Below are 24,017 nucleotides of genomic sequence, written 5' to 3' on the forward strand. Positions count from 1 at the left end.
TATACACCTGGTTATATGCCATATGTGTTCATTCTCCTATTATTTACATATATTTCATGATCATTCCACACCTATAATGCTCAGGTAACGTAATATACACCTGGTTATATGCCATATGCATTCATTCTCCTATTATCTACAGATATTTCATGATCATTCCACACCTATAATTCTCAGGTAACGTAATATACACCTGGTTATATGCCATATGCATTCATTCTCCTATTATCTACAGATATTTCATGATCATTCCACACCTATAATGCTCAGGTAAGATAATATACACCTGGTTATATGCCATATGCATTCATTCTCCTATTATCTACAGATATTTCATGATCATTCCACACCTATAATGCTCAGGTAACATAATATACACCTGGTTATATGCCATATGCGTTAATTGTCCTATTATCTACAGATATTTCATGATCATTCCACACCTATAATGCTCAGGTAACATAATATACACCTGGTTATATGCCATATGCGTTAATTCTCCTATTATCTATAGATATTTCATGATCATTCCACACCTATAATGCTCAGGTAACATAATATACACCTGGTTATATGCCATATGCGTTAATTCTCCTATTATCTACAGATATTTCATGATCATTCCACACCTATAATGCTCAGGTAACGTAATATACACCTGGTTATATGCCATATGCATTCATTCTCCTATTATCTACAGATATTTCATGATCATTCCACACCTATAATGCTCAGGTAACATAATATACACCTGGTTATATGCCATATGCATTCATTCTCCTATTATCTACAGATATTTCATGATCATTCCACACCTATAATGCTCAGGTAACATAATATACACCTGGTTATATGCCATATGCGTTAATTGTCCTATTATCTACAGATATTTCATGATCATTCCACACCTATAATGCTCAGGTAACATAATATACACCTGGTTATATGCCATATGCGTTAATTCTCCTATTATCTATAGATATTTCATGATCATTCCACACCTATAATGCTCAGGTAACATAATATACACCTGGTTATATGCCATATGCGTTAATTCTCCTATTATCTACAGATATTTCATGATCATTCCACACCTATAATGCTCAGGTAACATAATATACACCTGGTTATATGCCATATGCGTTAATTCTCCTATTATCTACAGATATTTCATGATCATTCCACACCTATAATGCTCAGGTAACGTAATATACACCTGGTTATATGCAATAAGCGTTCATTTTCCTATTATCTACATATATTTCATGATCATTCCACACCTATAATGCTCAGGTAACATAATATACACCTGGTTATATGCCATATGCATTCATTCTCCTATTATCTACAGATATTTCATGATCATTCCACACCTATAATGCTCAGGTAACATAATATACACCTGGTTATATGCCATATACGTTCATTCTCCTATTATCTATAGATATTTCATGATCATTCCACACCTATAATGCTCAGGTAACATAATATACACCTGGTTATATGCCATATGCGTTAATTCTCCTATTATCTACATATATTTCATGATCATTCCACACCTATAATGCTCAGGTAACATAATATACACCTGGTTATATGCCATATGCATTCATTCTCCTATTATCTACATATATTTCATGATCATTCCACACCTATAATGCTCAGGTAACGTAATATACACCTGGTTATATGCCATATGCGTTCATTCTCCTATTATCTACAGATATTTCATGATCATTCCACACCTATAATGCTCAGGTAACGTAATATACACCTGGTTATATGCCATATGCGTTAATTCTCCTATTATCTACATATATTTCATGATCATTCCACACCTATAATGCTCAGGTAACATAATATACACCTGGTTATATGGCATATGCGTTCATTCTCCTATTATCTACATATATTTCATGATCATTCCACACCTATAATGCTCAGGTAACGTAATATACACCTGGTTATATGCCATATGCGTTCATTCTCCTATTATCTACATATATTTCATGATCATTCCACACCTATAATGCTCAGGTAACGTAATATACACCTGGTTATATGCCATATGCATTAATTCTCCTATTATCTACTGTCAGGGCCAGGCGGTCGGGCAGACCCAGGAGGTGGATCCACTGGGCCGAACTCTAAGATGGTGGTAAGGAGTCCGGTAGCTGAAGCACTATGGGCAGTAGAACAGTCCGTGCCAGTGAGTGTAACGAAGGAGTCCCTGGGACCGCGGAGTCACAGATGGTAGTCCGGGTGACGTAGCTCAGGTTCGGAAGCCGAGGTGATGTCAGGCGGGGTCCGGAACCTTTGGAGCGAGATGACGGGTCACCGCAGGGATCCGAGATGGTACGGACTGTCAGATGGCAGACGGACAGCGTGCGGGGTTCGGGATTCAGCAGGACCGGATGGCGAGGCAGGATCAGCTCTAGAAGAGAGATACGTGAGTATGGCAAGACGACACAAGGAGACCTGACTCCTAGCTTGGAAAACACGAAGATCAGGCCCCGCCCTCTTGGACAATACACCCCTATATACCCTGTACCTGTTCAGCCTCATTTCCTGTTAATGGACGCTGGCCCTTTAAGAAAGGGTCAGTGACCGCGCGCGCGCCCTAATGCGCATGCGCGCAGCCCGGGTGCCAGAAGCCAGGGAAGGAGGCTGAGAAGAGGACGCAGGGGAGCCGGCCAGGGCCTGGGAGGCCGTCGGGCGCCGCGATCGGAGACCAGGGGGCCTGGGAAGGACGGGCACCGGAGCCAAGGACCCGGGGAGCGTGGCAGGTGAGCCGGGGAGCGGGGCTGAGGACCCGGGGAGCGGAGCGGAGGACCCGGGGAGGGGAGCCAAGGACCCGGGGAGCGTGACAGTACCCCCCCCCCCACGCCCCCCTCCCCGCAACCGGGACATGAAGGCACGGATCAGAGGAGTGCCCACGTTCTCCCTGGGCTCCCAGGACCTATCCTCAGGACCATACCCCTCCCAGTCCACCAGGAAGAACTGTCGACCTCGTACGGTCTTCATGGCCACGATATCCCTTACCGCATAGATGTCGTCATCGGCAATAGGTGGAGGAGCCGGACTGGCAGCAGCGGAGAAGGGACCAAGGACAACCGGCTTGAGCAGGGAGACGTGGAATGAGTTGGGTATCCTCATCGTGGCCGGGAGCTGTAGCTTGTAGGAGACCTCATTGATCTTGGCGAGGACCTTAAACGGCCCGATGTAGCGAGGACCCAGCTTGTAGGAAGGTATCTTCAATCGGATGTACTGGGAAGCAAGCCAGACCAGGTCACCAGGAGAGAAACACGGAGGGTCCAGACGCCTCTTGTCAGCGTGTTTCTTCATCCGCTGGGAAGCGCGTCCAAGGGACGCCTTGACAGAGTCCCAAATGGTAGCGAAGTCACGGGCTACAGTATCAGCCGCAGGAACATCCGAAGAAGGGGATATAGGCAATGGAACGGAGGGCTGAAGTCCGTAAACGACATGGAAGGGAGATTTGGAGGACGACTCACTGATGTGGTGGTTATGTGAGAATTCAGCCCAAGGCAGAAGCGTGGACCAGTCGTCGTGATGGGTGTTGACATAGTGACGTAAGAAGGATGTCAAGATTTGATTGACCCTCTCCACTTGGCCATTAGACTGAGGATGGTATGCGGAAGAAAAGTCCAGAGTTACTCCCAGGTGTTTGCAGAGCGCCCTCCAGAAGCGGGAGGTGAACTGAGTTCCTCTGTCGGACACGATGTGGGATGGAAAGCCATGCAAGCGGAAGATGTGATGGATATAGGCTTCCGCGAGTTCCTGAGCAGAGGGCAGTCCAGCCATGGGGATGAAGTGGGCCATTTTGGAGAACCGGTCCACCACGACCCATATGACTGTGTGTCCAGAGGATAATGGCAAGTCCGTAATAAAGTCCATCGCAATGTGTTGCCAGGGAACTGAGGGTATAGGCAGAGGCAGAAGACGGCCATAGGGCAGGTGTTTGGGCGTCTTGTTTCTGGCACAAGAGGAGCAGGCAGAGACAAAAGCAGCGACGTCCTTGCGAAGGGATGGCCACCAGTAATGGCGTGCAATCGCACCCCATGTTCTCTTCTGGCCTGCATGACCGGCTGTTTTTGAGGCATGACCCCAGTGTAACACTTTTTGCCTGTCAGTCTCAGAGACATAGGTCTTTCCGGGCGGTATCTGGGCCAGGGTGACAGGGGCCACCGAAATGATCTTGCTAGGAGAGATGATGGGTTGGGTAGTCTCTTCCTCCTGTTCCATGGGCATGAAAGACCTAGACAAAGCATCAGCGCGTACGTTCTTGTCCGCGGGTCGGAAATGGAGCTGGAAGTCAAACCTGGCAAAGAATAGGGACCACCTGGCTTGCCGTGGGTTCAGTCGCTGAGCGGACCGCAGGTATTCCAGGTTCTTGTGGTCCGTGTAGATAATCACGGGGTACACTGCTCCTTCCAGGAGGTAGCGCCACTCCTCCAGAGCCAGTTTGACCGCCAATAGTTCTCGGTCACCGATGGTGTAATTGCGTTCAGGTGCTGAGAAGCTCTTGGAGAAGAAACCGCACGTCACCATCTTGCCGGAGGAGGACTTCTGCATGAGCACTGCTCCGGCTCCCGAGGAGGAGGCATCCACCTCCAAGGTGAACTGGCGGTTTAACTCCGGACGGTGGAGTACAGGCGCAGAGGCAAATGCTCGCTTCAGTGAGCAAAACGCGGCGTCGGCCGCAGGTGACCAGTCCTTTGGATTAGCCTCCTTTTTGGTCAAAGCGGAGAGAGGAGCAGTCAGGGCAGAGAAGTGAGGGATAAACTGGCGGTAGTAGTTGGCGAATCCCAGGAACCGTTGGATTGCCTTCAGTCCAGAAGGGGGAGGCCAGTTGAGTATGGAGGAGACCTTCTTTGGATCCATCTGCAGTCCAGTGCCCGAGATGATGTATCCCAGGAAAGGGAGAGAAGACTGCTCAAAGACACACTTCTCATATTTGGCGTAGAGACGATTCTCTCTCAGTCTTTGTAGAACCAGCTGTACGTTCTCTCTGTGGGTCTGGAGGTCCGGAGAGTAGATAAGGATGTCATCCAGATAAACTACTACACAGATGTAGAGAAGGTCCCGGAATATGTCGTTCACCAATTCTTGGAAGACTGCTGGTGCGTTACACAAGCCGAAGGGCATCACGCAGTATTCATAGTGCCCATCGCGAGTATTAAACGCGGTCTTCCATTCGTCCCCGGAGCGGATACGAACTAGGTTGTATGCACCCCGCAGATCCAGCTTGGTGAACACACGGGCTCCTCTGAGCCGGTCGAACAATTCGGGGATGAGCGGCAGAGGGTACTTGTTTTTGACGGTGATCTGATTCAGACCCCGGTAGTCGATGCATGGGCGTAGGTCACCCTCTTTCTTCTTAACGAAGAAGAAGCCCGCTCCCGCAGGAGAGGAGGATCTCCGGATGAATCCCTTTGCCAGGCTCTCTGTGATGTAGGTAGACATGGCCCTGGTTTCGGCGGGAGACAACGGATATATCCGTCCTCGAGGTGGTGTTGTTCCTGGGAGCAGGTCGATGGCACAATCGTAGGGACGGTGTGGCGGAAGTACCTCAGACTCCTTCTTGTCAAAAACGTCTGCGAAGGACCAATAGGCCGAGGGCAGTTCCGGTAGGTTCTCTGGAACCGGAGGTCGTCGGATGGGTTGTATGGATTTCAGAAACTTCTCATGACAAGCAGGGCCCCATCGGGTGATTTCGCCAGTACCCCAGCTGACTGATGGTTCGTGTGTCCGCAACCAGGGAAGTCCCAGCAGGATTTGATGGGACATGTGTGGTAGGACGTAGAGAGCGATGTTCTCGGTGTGCAGGGCACCGATACGCAGTTCGACCGGTCTGGTGACCCAGGAGATGGTATCAGAGAGGGGTCTCCCATCCACAGAGGCAATCACTAGGGGCTTCTCGAGTAGAGTAACAGGCAGCTGGTACTTGTCCACAGTGGCCTGCTGGATGAAATTGCCTGCTGCTCCAGAATCGAGGTATGCCTCAGCCGTGAAGCGCGTCTCTCCCGTAGACACTTGCACAGTCCACATAACCGGATCTGAGAGAGTCCCAGCACCTAGGGTGGCCTCTCCTACCAACCCTAGGCTTTGGAGTTTCCCGGCCTTTCTGGACAGGAGCGTAGGAGGTGTGTTCCCTCTCCGCAGTAAAAGCAGAGGCCCTTGGCGAGCCGCTCTGCTCGACGTTGTTCAGACTGTCGTACTCGGTCGATCTGCATGGGCTCGTGGACGGGAATCCCAGCTGTTGATGACTGAGGTACGGAGGGCTTCTGTGGAGGAGAAGAATGCCGTACCGGACGTCTCTCACGAGACAGCTCTTTGGAGCGCTCCTGAAAACGAATGTCCACTCGAGTTGCTAGGGCAATCAGGGCATCTAGGGTGGAGGGCACGTCACGACCCGCCAACTCATCTTTGATGCGACTCGAGAGTCCCTCCCAGAAGGCGGCTGTTAGGGCCTCATTATTCCACCCGAGTTCTGAAGCCAAAGTGCGGAAACGGATGGCGTATTGGCCCACCGTCAGTGTTCCTTGACGTAATCGGAGAAGAGATGAAGCAGACGCAGAGGCGCGTCCCGGCTCGTCAAAGGTGCTGCGAAAGGCCTGCAGGAACTCTTGAAGATCCTTGGTCATAGGATCCTCCTTCTCCCACAACGGGTTCATCCACGCCAGTGCCTCGCCCTCCAGGTGAGACATGATGAAGGCGACCTTGGCTTGGTCGGAGGCAAACAGATGTGGCAGCTGCGTGAAATGGAGGGAGCATTGGTTTATAAACCCCCTGCAGGTCTTGGGATCTCCGGCGTACCGGGGTGGTGAGGCCAAACGCAGTCGGGAAGCATCCGAAGAGGCAGCCACGGGAGCGGGGGACGTGGCTTGACTAGTGGCGGCTTTGGATGTTGAAGACGTGACTGCCGCTTGTAGCGTGGTCAGGCGAGTGTCCACGGACGTCATAAAGTTCAGCATGCGGGTCTGGACTTCACGCTGGCGTTGGAGTTCCTCTTGCAAGGCCGCTAGTGCTGCAGCGGGATCCATGGCCTGATCTTACTGTCAGGGCCAGGCGGTCGGGCAGACCCAGGAGGTGGATCCACTGGGCCGAACTCTAAGATGGTGGTAAGGAGTCCGGTAGCTGAAGCACTATGGGCAGTAGAACAGTCCGTGCCAGTGAGTGTAACGAAGGAGTCCCTGGGACCGCGGAGTCACAGATGGTAGTCCGGGTGACGTAGCTCAGGTTCGGAAGCCGAGGTGATGTCAGGCGGGGTCCGGAACCTTTGGAGCGAGATGACGGGTCACCGCATGGATCCGAGATGGTACGGACTGTCAGATGGCAGACGGACAGCGTGCGGGGTTCGGGATTCAGCAGGACCGGATGGCGAGGCAGGATCAGCTCTAGAAGAGAGATACGTGAGTATGGCAAGACGACACAAGGAGACCTGACTCCTAGCTTGGAAAACACGAAGATCAGGCCCCGCCCTCTTGGACAATACACCCCTATATACCCTGTACCTGTTCAGCCTCATTTCCTGTTAATGGACGCTGGCCCTTTAAGAAAGGGTCAGTGACCGCGCGCGCGCCCTAATGCGCATGCGCGCAGCCCGGGTGCCAGAAGCCAGGGAAGGAGGCTGAGAAGAGGACGCAGGGGAGCCGGCCAGGGCCTGGGAGGCCGTCGGGCGCCGCGATCGGAGACCAGGGGGCCTGGGAAGGACGGGCACCGGAGCCAAGGACCCGGGGAGCGTGGCAGGTGAGCCGGGGAGCGGGGCTGAGGACCCGGGGAGCGGAGCGGAGGACCCGGGGAGGGGAGCCAAGGACCCGGGGAGCGTGACATCTACAGATATTTCATGATCATGCCACACCTATAATGCTCAGGTAACGTAATATACACCTGGTTATATGCCATATGCATTAATTCTCCTATTATCTACAGATATTTCATGATCATTCCACACCTATAATTCTCAGGTAACGTAATATACACCTGGTTATATGGCATATGCATTCATTTTCCTATTATCTACATATATTTTATGATCATTCCCCACCTATAATGCTCAGGTAACATAATATACACCTGGTTATATGCCATATGCGTTCATTCTATTATTATCTACAGATATTTCATGATCATTCCACACCTATAATGCTCAGGTAACATAATATACACCTGGTTATATGCCATATGCGTTCATTCTCCTATTATCTACATATATTTCATGATCATTCCACACCTATAATGCTCAGGTAAATAATATACACCTGGTTATATGCCATATGCGTTCATTCTATTATTATCTACATATATTTCATGATCATTCCACACCTATAATGCTCAGGTAACATAATATACACCTGGTTATATGCCATATGCGTTCATTCTCCTATTATCTACATATATTTTATGATCATTCCACACCTATAATGCTCAGGTAACATAATATACACCTGGTTATATGCCATATGCGTTCATTCTCCTATTATCTACATATATTTCATGATCATTCCACACCTATAATGCTCAGGTAACATAATATACACCTGGTTATATGGCATATGCGTTCATTCTCCTATTATCTACATATATTTCATGATCATTCCACACCTATAATGCTCAGGTAACGTAATATATACCTGGTTATATGCCATATGCGTTCATTCTCCTATTATCTACAGATATTTCATGATCATTCCACACCTATAATGCTCAGGTAACATAATATACACCTGGTTATATGCCATATGCATTCATTCTCCTATTATCTACAGATATTTCATGATCATTCCACACCTATAATGCTCAGGTAACGTAATATACACCTGGTTATATGGCATATGCATTCATTTTCCTATTATCTACATATATTTTATGATCATTCCATAGCTATAATGCTCAGGTAACATAATATACACCTGGTTATATGACATATGCGTTCATTCTCCTATTATCTACAGATATTTCATGTTCATTCCACACCTATAATGCTCAGGTAGCGTAATATACACCTAGTTATATGCCATATGCGTTCATTCTCCTATTATCTACAGATATTTCATGATCATTCCACACCTATAATGCTCAGGTAACATAATATACACCTGGTTATATGGCATATGCATTCATTCTCCTATTATCTACAGATATTTCATGATCATTCCACACCTATAATGCACAGGTAACATAATATACACCTGGTTATATGCCATATGCATTCATTTTACTATTATCTACAGATATTTCCTGATCATTCCACACCTATAATGCTCAGGTAACGTAATATACAAGTGGTTATATGGCATATGCATTCATTCTCCTATTATCTACAGATATTTCATGATCATTCCACACCTATAATGCTCAGGTAACATAATATACACCTGGTTATATGCCATATGCATTCATTCTCCTATTATCTACAGATATTTCATGATCATTCCACACCTATAATGCACAGGTAACATAATATACACCTGGTTATATGGCATATGCATTCATTTTCCTATTATCTACAGATATTTCATGGTCATTCCACACCTATAATGCTCAGGTAACATAATATACACCTGGTTATATGCCATATGTGTTCATTCTCTTATTATCTATAGATATTTCATGATCATTCCACACCTATAATGCTCAGGTAACGTAATATACACCTGGTTATATGGCATATGCATTCATTTTCCTATTATCTACATATATTTTATGATCATTCCCCACCTATAATGCTCAGGTAACATAATATACACCTGGTTATATGCCATATGCGTTCATTCTCCTATTATCTACATATATTTCATGATCATTCCACACCTATAATGCTCAGGTAACATAATATACACTTGGTTATATGGCATATGCGTTCATTCTATTATTATCTACATATATTTCATGATCATTCCACACCTATAATGCTCAGGTAACATAATATACACCTGGTTATATGCCATATGCGTTCATTCTCCTATTATCTACATATATTTCATGATCATTCCACACCTATAATGCTCAGGTAACATAATATACACCTGGTTATATGGCATATGCGTTCATTCTCCTATTATCTACATATATTTCATGATCATTCCACACCTATAATGCTCAGGTAACGTAATATATACCTGGTTATATGCCATATGCGTTCATTCTCCTATTATCTACAGATATTTCATGATCATTCCACACCTATAATGCTCAGGTAACATAATATACACCTGGTTATATGCCATATGCATTCATTCTCCTATTATCTACAGATATTTCATGATCATTCCACACCTATAATGCTCAGGTAACGTAATATACACCTGGTTATATGGCATATGCATTCATTCTCCTATTATCTACAGATATTTCATGTTCATTCCACACCTATAATGCTCAGGTAACATAATATACACCTGGTTATATGCCATATGCGTTCATTCTCCTATTATCTATAGATATTTCATGTTCATTCCACACCTATAATGCTCAGGTAACATAATATACACCTGGTTATATGCCATATGCGTTCATTCTCCTATTATCTACAGATATTTCATGTTCATTCCACACCTATAATGCTCAGGTAACATAATATACACCTGGTTATATGCCATATGCGTTCATTCTCCTATTATCTATAGATATTTCATGATCATTCCACACCTATAATGCTCAGATAACATAATATACACCTGGTTATATGCCATATGCATTCATTCTCGTATTATCTACAGATATTTCATGATCATTCCACACCTATAATGCTCAGGTAACATAATATACACCTGGTTATATGCCATATGCGTTCATTCTCCTATTATCTATAGATATTTCATGATCATTCCACACCTATAATGCTCAGGTAACATAATATACACCTGGTTATATGGCATATGCATTCATTTTCCTATTATCTACAGATATTTCATGGTCATTCCACACCTATAATGCTCAGGTAACATAATATACACCTGGTTATATGGCATATGCGTTCATTCTCCTATTATCTACATATATTTCATGTTCATTCCACACCTATAATGCTCAGGTAACATAATATACACCTGGTTATATGCCATATGCGTTCATTCTCCTATTATCTATAGATATTTCATGTTCATTCCACACCTATAATGCTCAGGTAACATAATATACACCTGGTTATATGCCATATGCGTTCATTCTCCTATTATCTACAGATATTTCATGTTCATTCCACACCTATAATGCTCAGGTAACATAATATACACCTGGTTATATGCCATATGCGTTCATTCTCCTATTATCTATAGATATTTCATGATCATTCCACACCTATAATGCTCAGATAACATAATATACACCTGGTTATATGCCATATGCATTCATTCTCGTATTATCTACAGATATTTCATGATCATTCCACACCTATAATGCTCAGGTAACATAATATACACCTGGTTATATGCCATATGCATTCATTCTCCTATTATCTATAGATATTTCATGATCATTCCACACCTATAATGCTCAGGTAACATAATATACACCTGGTTATATGGCATATGCGTTCATTCTCCTATTATCTACATATATTTCATGATCATTCCACACCTATAATGCTCAGGTAACATAATATACACCTGGTTATATGCCATATGCGTTCATTCTCCTATTATCTACAGATATTTCATGATCATTCCACACCTATAATGCTCAGGTAACATAATATACACCTGGTTATATGGCATATGCGTTCATTCTCCTATTATCTACATATATTTCATGATCATTCCACACCTATAATGCTCAGGTAACATAATATACACCTGGTTATATGCCATATGTGTTCATTTTCCTATTATCTACAGATATTTCATAATCATTCCACACCTATAATGCTCAGGTAACATAATATACACCTGGTTATATGCCATATGCATTCATTCTCGTATTATCTACAGATATTTCATGATCATTCCACACCTATAATGCTCAGGTAACATAATATACACCTGGTTATATGGCATATGCGTTCATTCTCCTATTATCTACATATATTTCATGATCATTCCACACCTATAATGCTCAGGTAACATAATATACACCTGGTTATATGCCATATGCGTTCATTCTCCTATTATCTACAGATATTTCATGATCATTCCACACCTATAATGCTCAGGTAACATAATATACACCTGGTTATATGCCATATGCATTCATTCTCGTATTATCTACAGATATTTCATGATCATTCCACACCTATAATGCTCAGGTAACATAATATACACCTGGTTATATGCCATATGCATTCATTCTCGTATTATCTACAGATATTTCATGTTCATTCCACACCTATAATGCTCAGGTAACATAATATACACCTGGTTATATGGCATATGCATTCATTTTCCTATTATCTACAGATATTTCATGGTCATTCCACACCTATAATGCTCAGGTAACATAATATACACCTGGTTATATGCCATATGCGTTCATTCTCCTATTATCTATAGATATTTCATGATCATTCCACACCTATAATGCTCAGATAACATAATATACACCTGGTTATATGCCATATGCATTCATTCTCGTATTATCTACAGATATTTCATGATCATTCCACACCTATAATGCTCAGGTAACATAATATACACCTGGTTATATGCCATATGCGTTCATTCTCCTATTATCTATAGATATTTCATGATCATTCCACACCTATAATGCTCAGGTAACATAATATACACCTGGTTATATGGCATATGCATTCATTTTCCTATTATCTACAGATATTTCATGGTCATTCCACACCTATAATGCTCAGGTAACATAATATACACCTGGTTATATGGCATATGCGTTCATTCTCCTATTATCTACATATATTTCATGATCATTCCACACCTATAATGCTCAGGTAACATAATATACACCTGGTTATATGCCATATGCATTCATTCTCCTATTATCTACATATATTTCATGATCATTCCACACCTATAATGCTCAGGTAACATAATATACACCTGGTTATATGCCATATGCATTCATTCTCCTATTATCTACAGATATTTCATGATCATTCCACACCTATAATGCTCAGGTAACATAATATACCCCTGGTTATATGGCATATGCATTCATTCTCCTATTATCTACATATATTTCATGATCATTCCACACCTATAATGCTCAGGTAACATAATATACCCCTGGTTATATGGCATATGTGTTCATTCTCCTATTATCTACATATATTTCATGATCATTCCACACCTATAATGCTCAGGTAACATAATATACACCTGGTTATATGCCATATGCATTCATTCTCCTATTATCTACATATATTTCATGATCATTCCACACCTATAATGCTCAGGTAACATAATATACCCCTGGTTATATGGCATATGTGTTCATTCTCCTATTATCTACATATATTTCATGATCATTCCACACCTATAATGCTCAGGTAACATAATATACACCTGGTTATATGCCATATGCATTCATTCTCCTATTATCTACATATATTTCATGATCATTCCACACCTATAATGCTCAGGTAACATAATATACCCCTGGTTATATGGCATATGTGTTCATTCTCCTATTATCTACAGATATTTCCTGATCATTCCACACCTATAATGCTTATATATAATGTTCATTCCATGTTAAAAAAGTTATTATCTTCATTCTTTTTATTTATTCCTTTTCATCATTCTTTTTAGTATGTCCCGATTTTCACCAATATTTCATTATATATCTGGGATTTATTTTTTTGCCACTTGTCTCCATCCACAGAATTACACAATAGTGAGGAAGACACCAGGGGACTGTGTGACTCCCCTCATCCATCTCCAGGAGTCAGGAGGGCGGAGCCAGAGCCCCATCACAGCCCCTCCCCCGATACATGAGAGGAGCAAGAAGAAGATCCTAGAGCTCAGCAACAAGATGATTGAGCTGCTGACCGGAGAGGTGACTGCTGGGATATTATACAGGAAGCACTGGAGGATTCTGGGTGATGAGCGTAGAGGTGACTGCTGGGACATTATACAGGAAGCACTGGAGGATTCTGGATGATGACCGGAGAGGTGACTGCTGGGACATTATACAGGAAGCACTGGAGGATTCTGGGTGATGAGCGTAGAGGTGACTGCTGGGATATTATACAGGAAGCACTGGAGGATTCTGGGTGACTAGGGGAGAGGTGACTGCTGGGACATTATACAGGAAGCACTGGAGGATTCTGGGTGACTAGGGGAGAGGTGACTGCTGGGATATTATACAGGAAGCACTGGAGGATTCTGGGTGACTAGGGGAGAGGTGACTGCTGGGACATTATACAGGAAGCACTGGAGGATTCTGGGTGATGACCGGAGAGGTGACTGCTGGGACATGATACTAGTGATGTCTTGGTCGCAAACGATCCGACACAAAGATCCTGCTCTCTGCTGTGACCGACAGGAGGCAGATCACCAGTGAGAGCCACTAAAATCTCTAAACGGCTCTTTTTGCTGCTGAAACCCCACCCACCAGCTGTTAAACTCTGCATGCTCAACAATCTAATTGGTTCCTCTTAAGTGGGCGGGGTTTCACCGCGGGTGGGCGGGGGTTCATCGGCGTTAGTATAATCTTAAATGTGTTCACCCGGGGTGAACACATATTTAAAAGGGAGCCAAGAACAAACTGAATGAGCCGGCTCTTTTTGGTGGGCGGAGCCATGGGAACCGGATCACCAAAAAGAGCCAGACTGCCCATTACTACATGATACATGAAGCACTGGAGGATTCTGGGTGATGAGGGGAGAGGTGACTGCTGGGACATTATACAGGAAGCACTGGAGGATTCTGGGTGATGAGCGGAGAGGTGACTGCTGGGACATTATACAGGAAGCACTGGAGGATTCTGGGTGATGAGGGGAGAGGTGACTGCTGGGACATTATACAGGAAGCACTGGAGGATTCTGGGTGATGAGGGGAGAGGTGACTGCTGGGACATTATACAGGAAGCACTGGAGGATTCTGGGGGATGAGGGGAGAGGTGACTGCTGGGACATTATACAGGAAGCACTGGAGGATTCTGGGTGATGAGGGGAGAGGTGACTGCTGGGACATTATACAGGAGGCACTGGAGGATTCTGGGTGATGAGGGGAGAGGTGACTGCTGGGACATTATACAGGAAGCACTGGAGGATTCTGGGTGATGAGGGGAGAGGTGACTGCTGGGACATTATACAGGGAGCACTGGAGGATTCTGGGTGATGAGGGGAGAGGTGACTGCTGGGACATTATACAGGAAGTACTGGAGGATTCTGGGTGATGAGGGGAGAGGTGACTGCTGGGACATTATACAGGAGGCACTGGAGGATTCTGGGTGATGAGAGGAGAGGTGACTGCTGGGACATTATACAGGAGGCACTGGAGGATTCTGGGTGATGAGGGGGGAGGTGACTGCTGGGACATTATACAGGAAGCACTGGAGGATTCTGGGTGATGTCGGTGTCGTTGTTGTCAGGTTCCTATAAGGTGTCAGGACGTCGCTGTCTTTCTCTCCATGGAGGAGTGGGAGTTTCTGGAAGGACACAAGGAGCGGTACGAGGAGGTGATGATGGAGGAGCAGCGGTCGGTGACATCAGGTGAGGGGCGCGGCTTCTTGTTGGCTCCGGTTGATGTGATGACGTCTCTGACGCGTCGTTGTATTTTACGATCATTAGATACAAGAATGTTTAATTTTCTGATTGTGGAATTTATTTATTTTTTTTTTAATCAGATCCTTTTAATTGAACATAAAACAGTCGGTACAGAGTAAACAATAATATACATTTTATCGCACTTAATGGCACAATATTATTCCGCAGTGCGGATCCATCCTCTGTATACATTGGTGTCACATTCTGATTTTCATAAAAGAAACCATAAAACAACAAAACTTTACAAATGAAAGAAAATTAAAATGAAAGTTTACACAGCACATCTGTCCAGCTGAAAATGATTTGAGTCTCGTCACTTTATAGCAGATCTCCCGTCATGTCCTCTCCCCTCTCCCTCGACTGATCATCGCATCGATCCCCTCTGGCCTCTCCCCACAACACTCTCCAAGGTGTTTTCACTATTTTAAAAAAAAAAAAAAAAAAACCCCCAAAAACGGCCCACAGCCTGTGTTGCATAGACAGTAACTCCCTGGTGTTTTCAAGCCCTATGGGGAGGTGGGCAATTAACCCCTTCACGACCTTTGACGGATATATCAGTAATGGTGCCCTGGTACTTAAAGAGTCATGACGGATATATCCGTCATGGTGAAATCGCGGCACTGTGGTCCCGGTAATGGCGATCGCTGGAATTTTCCAGCGTATACTAGAAGGAGGGGACCTCTGCTTCACCTCCTGAGGGGTGGCGTCTCCATCCCTGACCTACGGTGCCTGTGATTTTCTGATTTGTGACAGTGAGACAATCACAGGCATTGTAATGTTTCAGCTAATGAAAATGGCTGAAACATTGTAATCCAGTCCTGATCAGTGCTTCTATAGCACTGATCATTGGCTGGAGATGGGTGACCTTTGTTACACCCTCCCCCCAGCTCTGATTGGAGAGATCAGCCTTGTGACCGATCTCTCCAATCACCGTGGATCTGGGGCCGGTGACTTATAGGTGACCACTCCCATCAGTTTCACTCCATCCGTGGAAGCTGAGGAGAGTGATCCCTGCAAGTGCCATTAGGTAAGTGCCCCTGATCCACCGCTGACCCTGATCAGCCCTCCGCTGCTGCCCCTGATTAGCTGCTGCCGCCGCCACAGCGGCAGTCGCTGACCCTGCCTTCGATCCGCCACCGCTTCTGCTTCTGATGCGCCGCCGCCCTCCTCCATCTGCTGCCCCATCTCCATCCGCCACTGCTCTCCCTCATCAGCCACTGCCCCCCTCCATTCGCTACCCGCCCTCCCCATCAGCCGCTGCCCCCATGCCCGCTATCTCCCACCTCTCACCCTCCTGCATCTGCTGTGATCCTGCTTCCTAGATCCATCCTGTAAGGTAGCTATCCCCAATCTCACCTTCCAGACAATTTTGCTTTCAAAAATTCAAATGACACTCCTTCCCTTCCAAGACCTGCTGTGCGCCCAAACAATTGATTTCCACCACATATGAGGTACCTGCGTGCTCAGAAGAAATTGCAATATTTGAGGCTAAATTAACTTTTTTTTTTTTGCAAAAAGTAAAATGTTAATTTTTTCCTTCCACATTGCTTTAGTTCCTGTGAAGCACCTGAAGGGTTAATAATCTTCTTGAATGTGGTTTTGAGTAGCCTGAGGGGTGCTGTTTTTGGAATGGTGTCACTTTTTGGTGTTTTGTGTCATGTAGACATGTGGGAAATGTTATTTATTAATTATTTTGTGTCATATGTCTCGCTGGTTTAAGAGCATAAAAATTCAAACTATGAAAACTGCATAATTTTCAAAATTTTCGCCAAATTTCAGATTTTTTTTCACAAATAAACACAAAAATATTGTCTTAAATTTACCACTAACATGAAGCCCAATATGTCACGAAAAAACAATTCACTGGGATCCGTTGAAGCGTTCCAGAGCTATAACCTCATAAAGTGACACTGTTCAAAATTGCAAAAAATGGCCTGGTCTTTAGGGTCAAAATAGGCTGGGGGCTGAAGGGGTTAATGGTATTGTCTACTGTGTGCCTGGAAGGATTTTTTTCTGTCCACACTACAAAATGGGGGTGAAACCTATGTCTGGTGGGTAGTGCCAGGATTCTGTGACCAAGAGGGCTAGACCGGTCACTGTAGCATGTAGAGGGGGCAACTGATGTTATTGTACTGCTGTGTCCCTGGAAGGATTTTTTACTTTTCCAGACTACTACATAGGTCTTATGTCTTGTCTGTACTGGCAGTGGTATGGGAGCACCAGCCCTACACCTGTCTCTCATCCACCTCTATATTTCTTCTGTCAATAGCCTAGGAAGCTAATGGCTATGTCAAAACAGTGGTGCTGGAAAACATAACAGCAAATGTTTGTGCTGTTTTGGAATCTTACATTTGGCCTCCCATTGAATCCAATGAGATTCGGAAAAGTTCAATAAAGGTTCGCGAGCGCACCCCTGGCTCGGCGAGCCAAGCCACAGGAGGTTTGCTCATCTCTACTGGGGCACAATCTACGGGCACTACAATGTACTGGACACGTCAAGGGCTTATTGCAATTTTTGATTCTGCAACATTCACTGTTTATCTTCATGGGTATTTTCCAGTGACTAATTTGTCGTTAGACCCATAAATGAATTCCTAGAGAGGTGTAATTTTCAAACGTTGGTCACTTAAGGGGGTTTCTTCTGTTTTGGCACTTAAGGACTCTGAAAATGGAATCTATAAACTATTCTTGGAAAATATATGCTCCAAAAATCAAATTGCACTCCTTCCCCTCCGAGTCCTGTGATGCGGCCAAACAATACAGTCAAGTGTGGTATTACCAAATTCAGGAGAAATTGTGTAACACTCTATGTGGCCGCTTTTTTTTTTTTTATTTATTTTTTTTAGCCAATTTCCCCTGTGAAAATTGTAAATCTGGGGTTAAAACATTTTAATGGTAAAAATGTAATTATTTTTTTTAACCGCCCAATAGTATAAAATATTGTGACACATCTCTGGTGTCAATATGCTCGCTGCACCCCTTGATAAATTATTTGAGGGGTGCAGATTGCAAAATGGGGTTACTTGTGGGGGGTTTCTGCTGTTCTAACACCTCAGAGGCTCTGCCAACGTAGCATGGCACCTGCAAGCCATTATAACTAAATCTGCATTCCAGTATGGCGCTTCTTCCTTTCTTCACTTTGTACTGCTCCTCAAAAGTACTTATGACCACATATGGGTATCAACGTACTTGGAAGAAATTGCACAACAAGTTGTATGGTTCATTATCTCCTGTTACCCTAGTTAATTTCAAAAATCTGGGGTTGAAGCAACATTTTTGTGGTTTAAAAATTTTATTTTTTCATGGCTCAACGTTATAAAATTTTGTGATGCCCTTTGGGTTCCAAGTGTTCACCAACCATCTAGATAAATTCCTTGAGGGTCTAGTTTCCAAAATGGGGTTACTTGTGGGAGATTTCCACTGTTTAGGCACTCGCAAACCATTCCAACTAAATCTGCACTCCAATATGACGCTCTTTCCTTTCTTCACTTTGCACTATGCCTCAGGCCTGCAAAACACATCCGTTTAAAACGTGCGTGTTTGGTCCGTTTCCGTACATACCGGAGATACGACCAAACGTGCACATATGTTTTTTTATGTTTAAAGGCACACGTGCGTGTTATTTGATCTTCCGTGTGTTCGTGTGCGTCCCACGTTTTTTGCTCCGTTTGGCACGGAAGCATGTTCGTTTTTGGGACGGAGCACGGACATAATGTTAGCCTATGGGAGTCCAAATAAAACGTTCCTTGCACGGATGTGTGGTTATGTTGTCCGTGAGAAATGTCCGTGTGTGATGCAAAATGTCGTTACTACATGTCGGAAGACAGAGTAGCGGGATGAGAATGAACTCGGGTGAACTTCACCCGACTTCATTGTCATGCCGCGGCTCTGTCTGTGTGCCGTGTACTGATTAGCGGTCACCTGTGAAGGATTCACCGGTGACCAATAATCCCCCGAGTGACTGAAGTGTCCCCCCCTCTCTCATACTCACTGATCCCCGATCACCGGCGCTGCACGGCGTTCACACTGCTCCGGCGGCTTTTTCTAATTTGAAAAAGTCGACCGCTCATTAAACAATCTTGTATTCCCTGCTTTTCCCACCCACCGGCGCCTACGATTGGTTGCAGTGAGACACGCCCCCACGCTGAGTGACAGGTGTCTCACTGCACCCAATCACAGCAGCCGGTGGGCGTGTCACTATGGAGTATAGAAATAAATAAATAATTAAAAAAAACGACGTGCGGTCCCCCCAATTTTAATACCAGCCAGATAAAGCCATACGGCTGAAGGCTGGTATTCTCAGGATGGGGAGCTCCACGTTATGGGGAGCCCCCCAGCCTAACAATATCAGTCAGCAGCCGCCCAGAATTGCCGCATACATTATATGCGACAGTTCTGGGACTGTACCCGGCTCTTCCCGATTTGCCCTGGTGCGTTGGCAAATCAGGGTAATAAGGAGTTAATGGCAGCCCATAGCTGCCAATAAGTCCTAGATTAATCATGTCAGGCGTCTCCCGGAGATACCTTCCATGATTGATCTGTAAATTACAGTAAATAAACACACACACCTGAAAAATCTTTATTAGAAATAAAAAATACAAACACATTCCCTGGTTCACCAATTTAATCAGCCCGACAAAGCCCCCCATGTCCGGCGTAATCCAGGATGGTCCTGCGTCACTTCCAGCTCTGCTGCATGAAGGTGACTGGAGCAGCAGAAGACACCGCCGCTACTGTCATCTCCACGCAGCAAATGAAGGGAATAGCGCGATCATGGAAGGTATCTCGGGGAGATGCCTGACATGATTAATCTAGGACTTATTGGCAGCTATGGGCTGCCATTAACTCCTTATTACCCCGATTTGCCAACGCACCAGGGCCAATCGGGAAGAGTCGGGTACAGTCCCAGAACTGTCGCATCTAATGTATGCAGCAATTCTGGGCGTCTGCTGGCTGATATTGTTAGGCTGGGGGACTCCCCATAACGTGGGGCTCCTCATCCTGAGAATACCAGCCTGCAGCCGTATGGCTTTATCTGGCTGGTATTAAAATAGGGGGGGGCCGCACGCCGTTTTTTTAAATTATTTATTTATTTTACAGCACAGTATAGACACGCCCACCGGCTGCTGTGATTGGTTGTAGTGAGACACCTGTCACTCAGCGTGGGGGCGTGTCTCACTGCAACCAATCATATTTGCCGGTGGGTGGGGAAAGCAGGGAATACGAGATTGATTAATGAGCGGCCGGCTTTTTCAAAAGAGGAAAAGCCGCCAGAGTTTAGAGAACAGCCGTGCAGCGCCGCGCCGGTGATCGGGGAACGGTGAGTATGCGAGAGGGGTACTCCATTCAGTCACTCTGGTGATTAGCGGTCACCGGTGAGTCCTTCACCGGTGACTGCTAATCAGGATGCGACACAGACAGAGCCGCGGTATGAGGATGAAGTCTCAGAGTTCATTCTCAGCGCGCGACTCTGTCTGCTGTCAGCCGGCATGTATCAACGACCTTTAACATCACACACGGACATTTCACACGGACAACACACACACGTCAGTTAAGTTTCACACGCACACACGGCCATTCCACACGCACACGTGGTTACCATACGCCGGACACACAGCCACCACACGTACGTTATTTACGGACCAAAAAACGGATTACAGACATGTAAAACGACCCGTATTACACGTGCGTGGTTATCAAGGACGTGTGTTTTAGGCCTCAAAAGTAGTTTTCAACCACATATGGGGCATTGAAAATAATTTGCACAACAAATTGTATGGCTCATTATGTCATGTGACCTGATCCTTGTGAAAATGAAAGCTTTTGGGCTAAAACAATATTTTTTTTTTTTCATTTTCATAACTGAAAGCACCCGGAAGCACCCGGAGATTCAAGATGCTCACCAACAATCTAGATACATTTCTTGAGGAGTTTAGTTTCCAAAGTGGGGTCACTTGTGGGGGAACTACACTGTTTAGGCACATCAGGGGCTTTCTAAACTTAACATGACGTCTGCTAACGACGCCAGACAATTTTGCAGTTAAATGCCGCTCCTTCCCTTACAAACCCTGCCGTGCACCGAAAACAGTTGATTTCCACTACATATGAGGTATATACGTACTTAGGTGAAATTGCACCATAAATTGTATGTTGCATTTGCTCCTGTGACGCTTTTGAAAATAAAAGATTTGGGGTTAAAATAAAAATTTTATGGTAATACGGCTCAACATTATAAAATTCTGTGAAGCACCTGGGGGTTCAAGGTGCTCATCAAACAACAAACATTTAGATAAATTGTTTGAGGGGGTCTAGTTTCCAAAATGGGGTTACTTGTGGGGGAGCTCCACTGTTTAGGCACCTCATGGGGTTTTAGAATTCAAAAGTTAAATGGCGCTCCTTCCCTTCCGACCCCTGCGTGCACCCAAACATTAGATTTTCACCTCATATTGTTATGGCCGGGGATAGAAGCTATACGGGCCATATAGGACAACATACAGGAAGGGGAAAGGAATGCCATTATAGCTAGGGAAATGGGGAAGTGGTGAACCCTGACAACAACCTGCAGCTCACCCGCACTGCCCTCACAGATCCTATATAGGTTATTATTATTTATTATAGCGCCATTTATTCCATGGCACTTTACAAGTGAAAAGGGTGTACATAAAAACACGTAATGACCTTGTGGATGGGATTGATAGTGAAGTGTCAGTCTTTGCTGATGACACCAAACTATGTAGGATATGAAAAACTGACCTTGATAGTATAATATTACAAAAAGATCTGGATAAGATGTCAGAATGGGCAGATACTTGGCAAATGAGATTTAATGTTGATAAATGTAAAGTAATGCACCTAGGACGGAGTAATCCTATAGCTGCGTATACATTAACCCCTTCACGACCTTGGACGGATCTATCTGTCCAGGATCGTGTCCCGTTAAGCCCCGCCCCCTGCCGCGGGCAGGCGGCGTGGATCGGCACACATATCAGCTGTTTTCAACAGCTGACATGTGTGCCTGCTAGCCGCGGGTGGAATCGCTTCCACCCGCGGCCATTAACCCCTTAAATGTTGCTGCCAAAGTCTGGCAGCAAGATTTAAATGCGCGCGGCCATGTTTGTTACTTACCGCCGCCCCCACCGGAAGTCACGTGTGTTATCACGTGACTATCGGTGGTTGCCATCGTAGCACAGGGTCATGTGATGACGCCTGCTGCTACGATGTTTCACTTTCGTTTTCCCTCGGCCGAGAGCAGAGGGAAAACCAAAGTGACTGAATCTGCTGATTACAGAGGTATAGCTGTGATCAGCAGATAGCGATCAGCAATCGGATTGCTGATCGCTATAGCCCCCTAGGGGGACTAGTAAAATAAAAAAAAAGTAAAAAAAAAAGTTTTAAAAAAATAAAAAAAAACAAAAAACCTAAAAGTTCAAATCACCCCCCTTTCCCCCCATTGAAAATTAAAGGGTTAAAAAATAAATAAATATACACATATTTGGTATCGCCGCGTTCAGAAATGCCCGATCTATCAAAATATAAAATCAATTAATCTGATCGGTAAACGGCGTAGTGGCAAAAAAATTCCAAACGCCAAAATTACGTTTTTTGGTCGCCGCAAGTTTTACGCAAAATGCAATGACAGGCGATCAAAACGTAGCATCTGCGCAAAAATAGTACCATTTTATAAACGTCAGCTTGAGACGCAAAAAATAAGCCATCACTGAGCCATAGATCCTTAAAAATAAGAACGCTACGTGTTTCGGAAAATGGCGCAAAACGTGCGCCACTTTTATTGGACAAACTTGTGAATTTTTTTTAACCCCTTAGATACAAGTAAACCTATACATGTTTGGTGTCTACAAACTCGCACCGACCTGAGGCATCATACCCACACATCAGTTTTACCATATAGTGAACACGGTGAATAAAACATCCCAAAAACTATTGTGCGATCACACTTTTTTTGCAGTTTTTCCACACTTGGAATTTTTTTGCTGTTTTCCAGTACAATATATGGTAAAACCTATGGTTTCATTTAAAAGTACAACTCGTCCCGCAAAAAACAAGCCCTCATATGGCAAGATTGACAGAATAATAAAAAAGTTACGGCTCTCGGAAGAAAAGGAGCAAAAAACAAAAACGCAAAAACAGAAAGTGCCCGGGGCTGAAGGGGTTAAATGGAAGTAAACTCAGGACTACAGAACAGGAGAAGGACTTGGGTATTCTCATTACAAATAAGCTGAGCAGCAGCATCAATGTCAAGCAGCAGATGCTAAAGCAAACAAGATTCTAGGGTGTATAAAAAGAGAGATTAGATCCCGTG

At 44.6% G+C, this 24,017-nt stretch overlaps 2 protein-coding genes across 3 annotated transcripts in view; both read left to right on the forward strand.

Annotated features, from left to right (window-relative positions):
• The window catches only part of LOC142257980 (uncharacterized), a 347,977-nt gene that overhangs the window by 308,622 nt on the left and 15,338 nt on the right, over positions 1 to 24,017 (forward strand). For both annotated transcript variants that reach the window (XM_075330327.1, XM_075330336.1), the window contains exons 3-4: positions 13,810 to 13,983; positions 15,523 to 15,643. In XM_075330327.1, the coding sequence (XP_075186442.1) occupies positions 13,810 to 13,983; positions 15,523 to 15,643 (295 nt within the window). The remainder of the gene's footprint in view (positions 1 to 13,809; positions 13,984 to 15,522; positions 15,644 to 24,017) is intronic.
• The window catches only part of LOC142258008 (uncharacterized), a 496,305-nt gene that overhangs the window by 258,410 nt on the left and 213,878 nt on the right, over positions 1 to 24,017 (forward strand). The window lies entirely within an intron of this gene.

This window comes from Anomaloglossus baeobatrachus, chromosome 1, assembly GCF_048569485.1.
Source record: "Anomaloglossus baeobatrachus isolate aAnoBae1 chromosome 1, aAnoBae1.hap1, whole genome shotgun sequence".
In the NCBI taxonomy this organism is placed as follows: Eukaryota; Metazoa; Chordata; class Amphibia; order Anura; family Aromobatidae; genus Anomaloglossus; species Anomaloglossus baeobatrachus.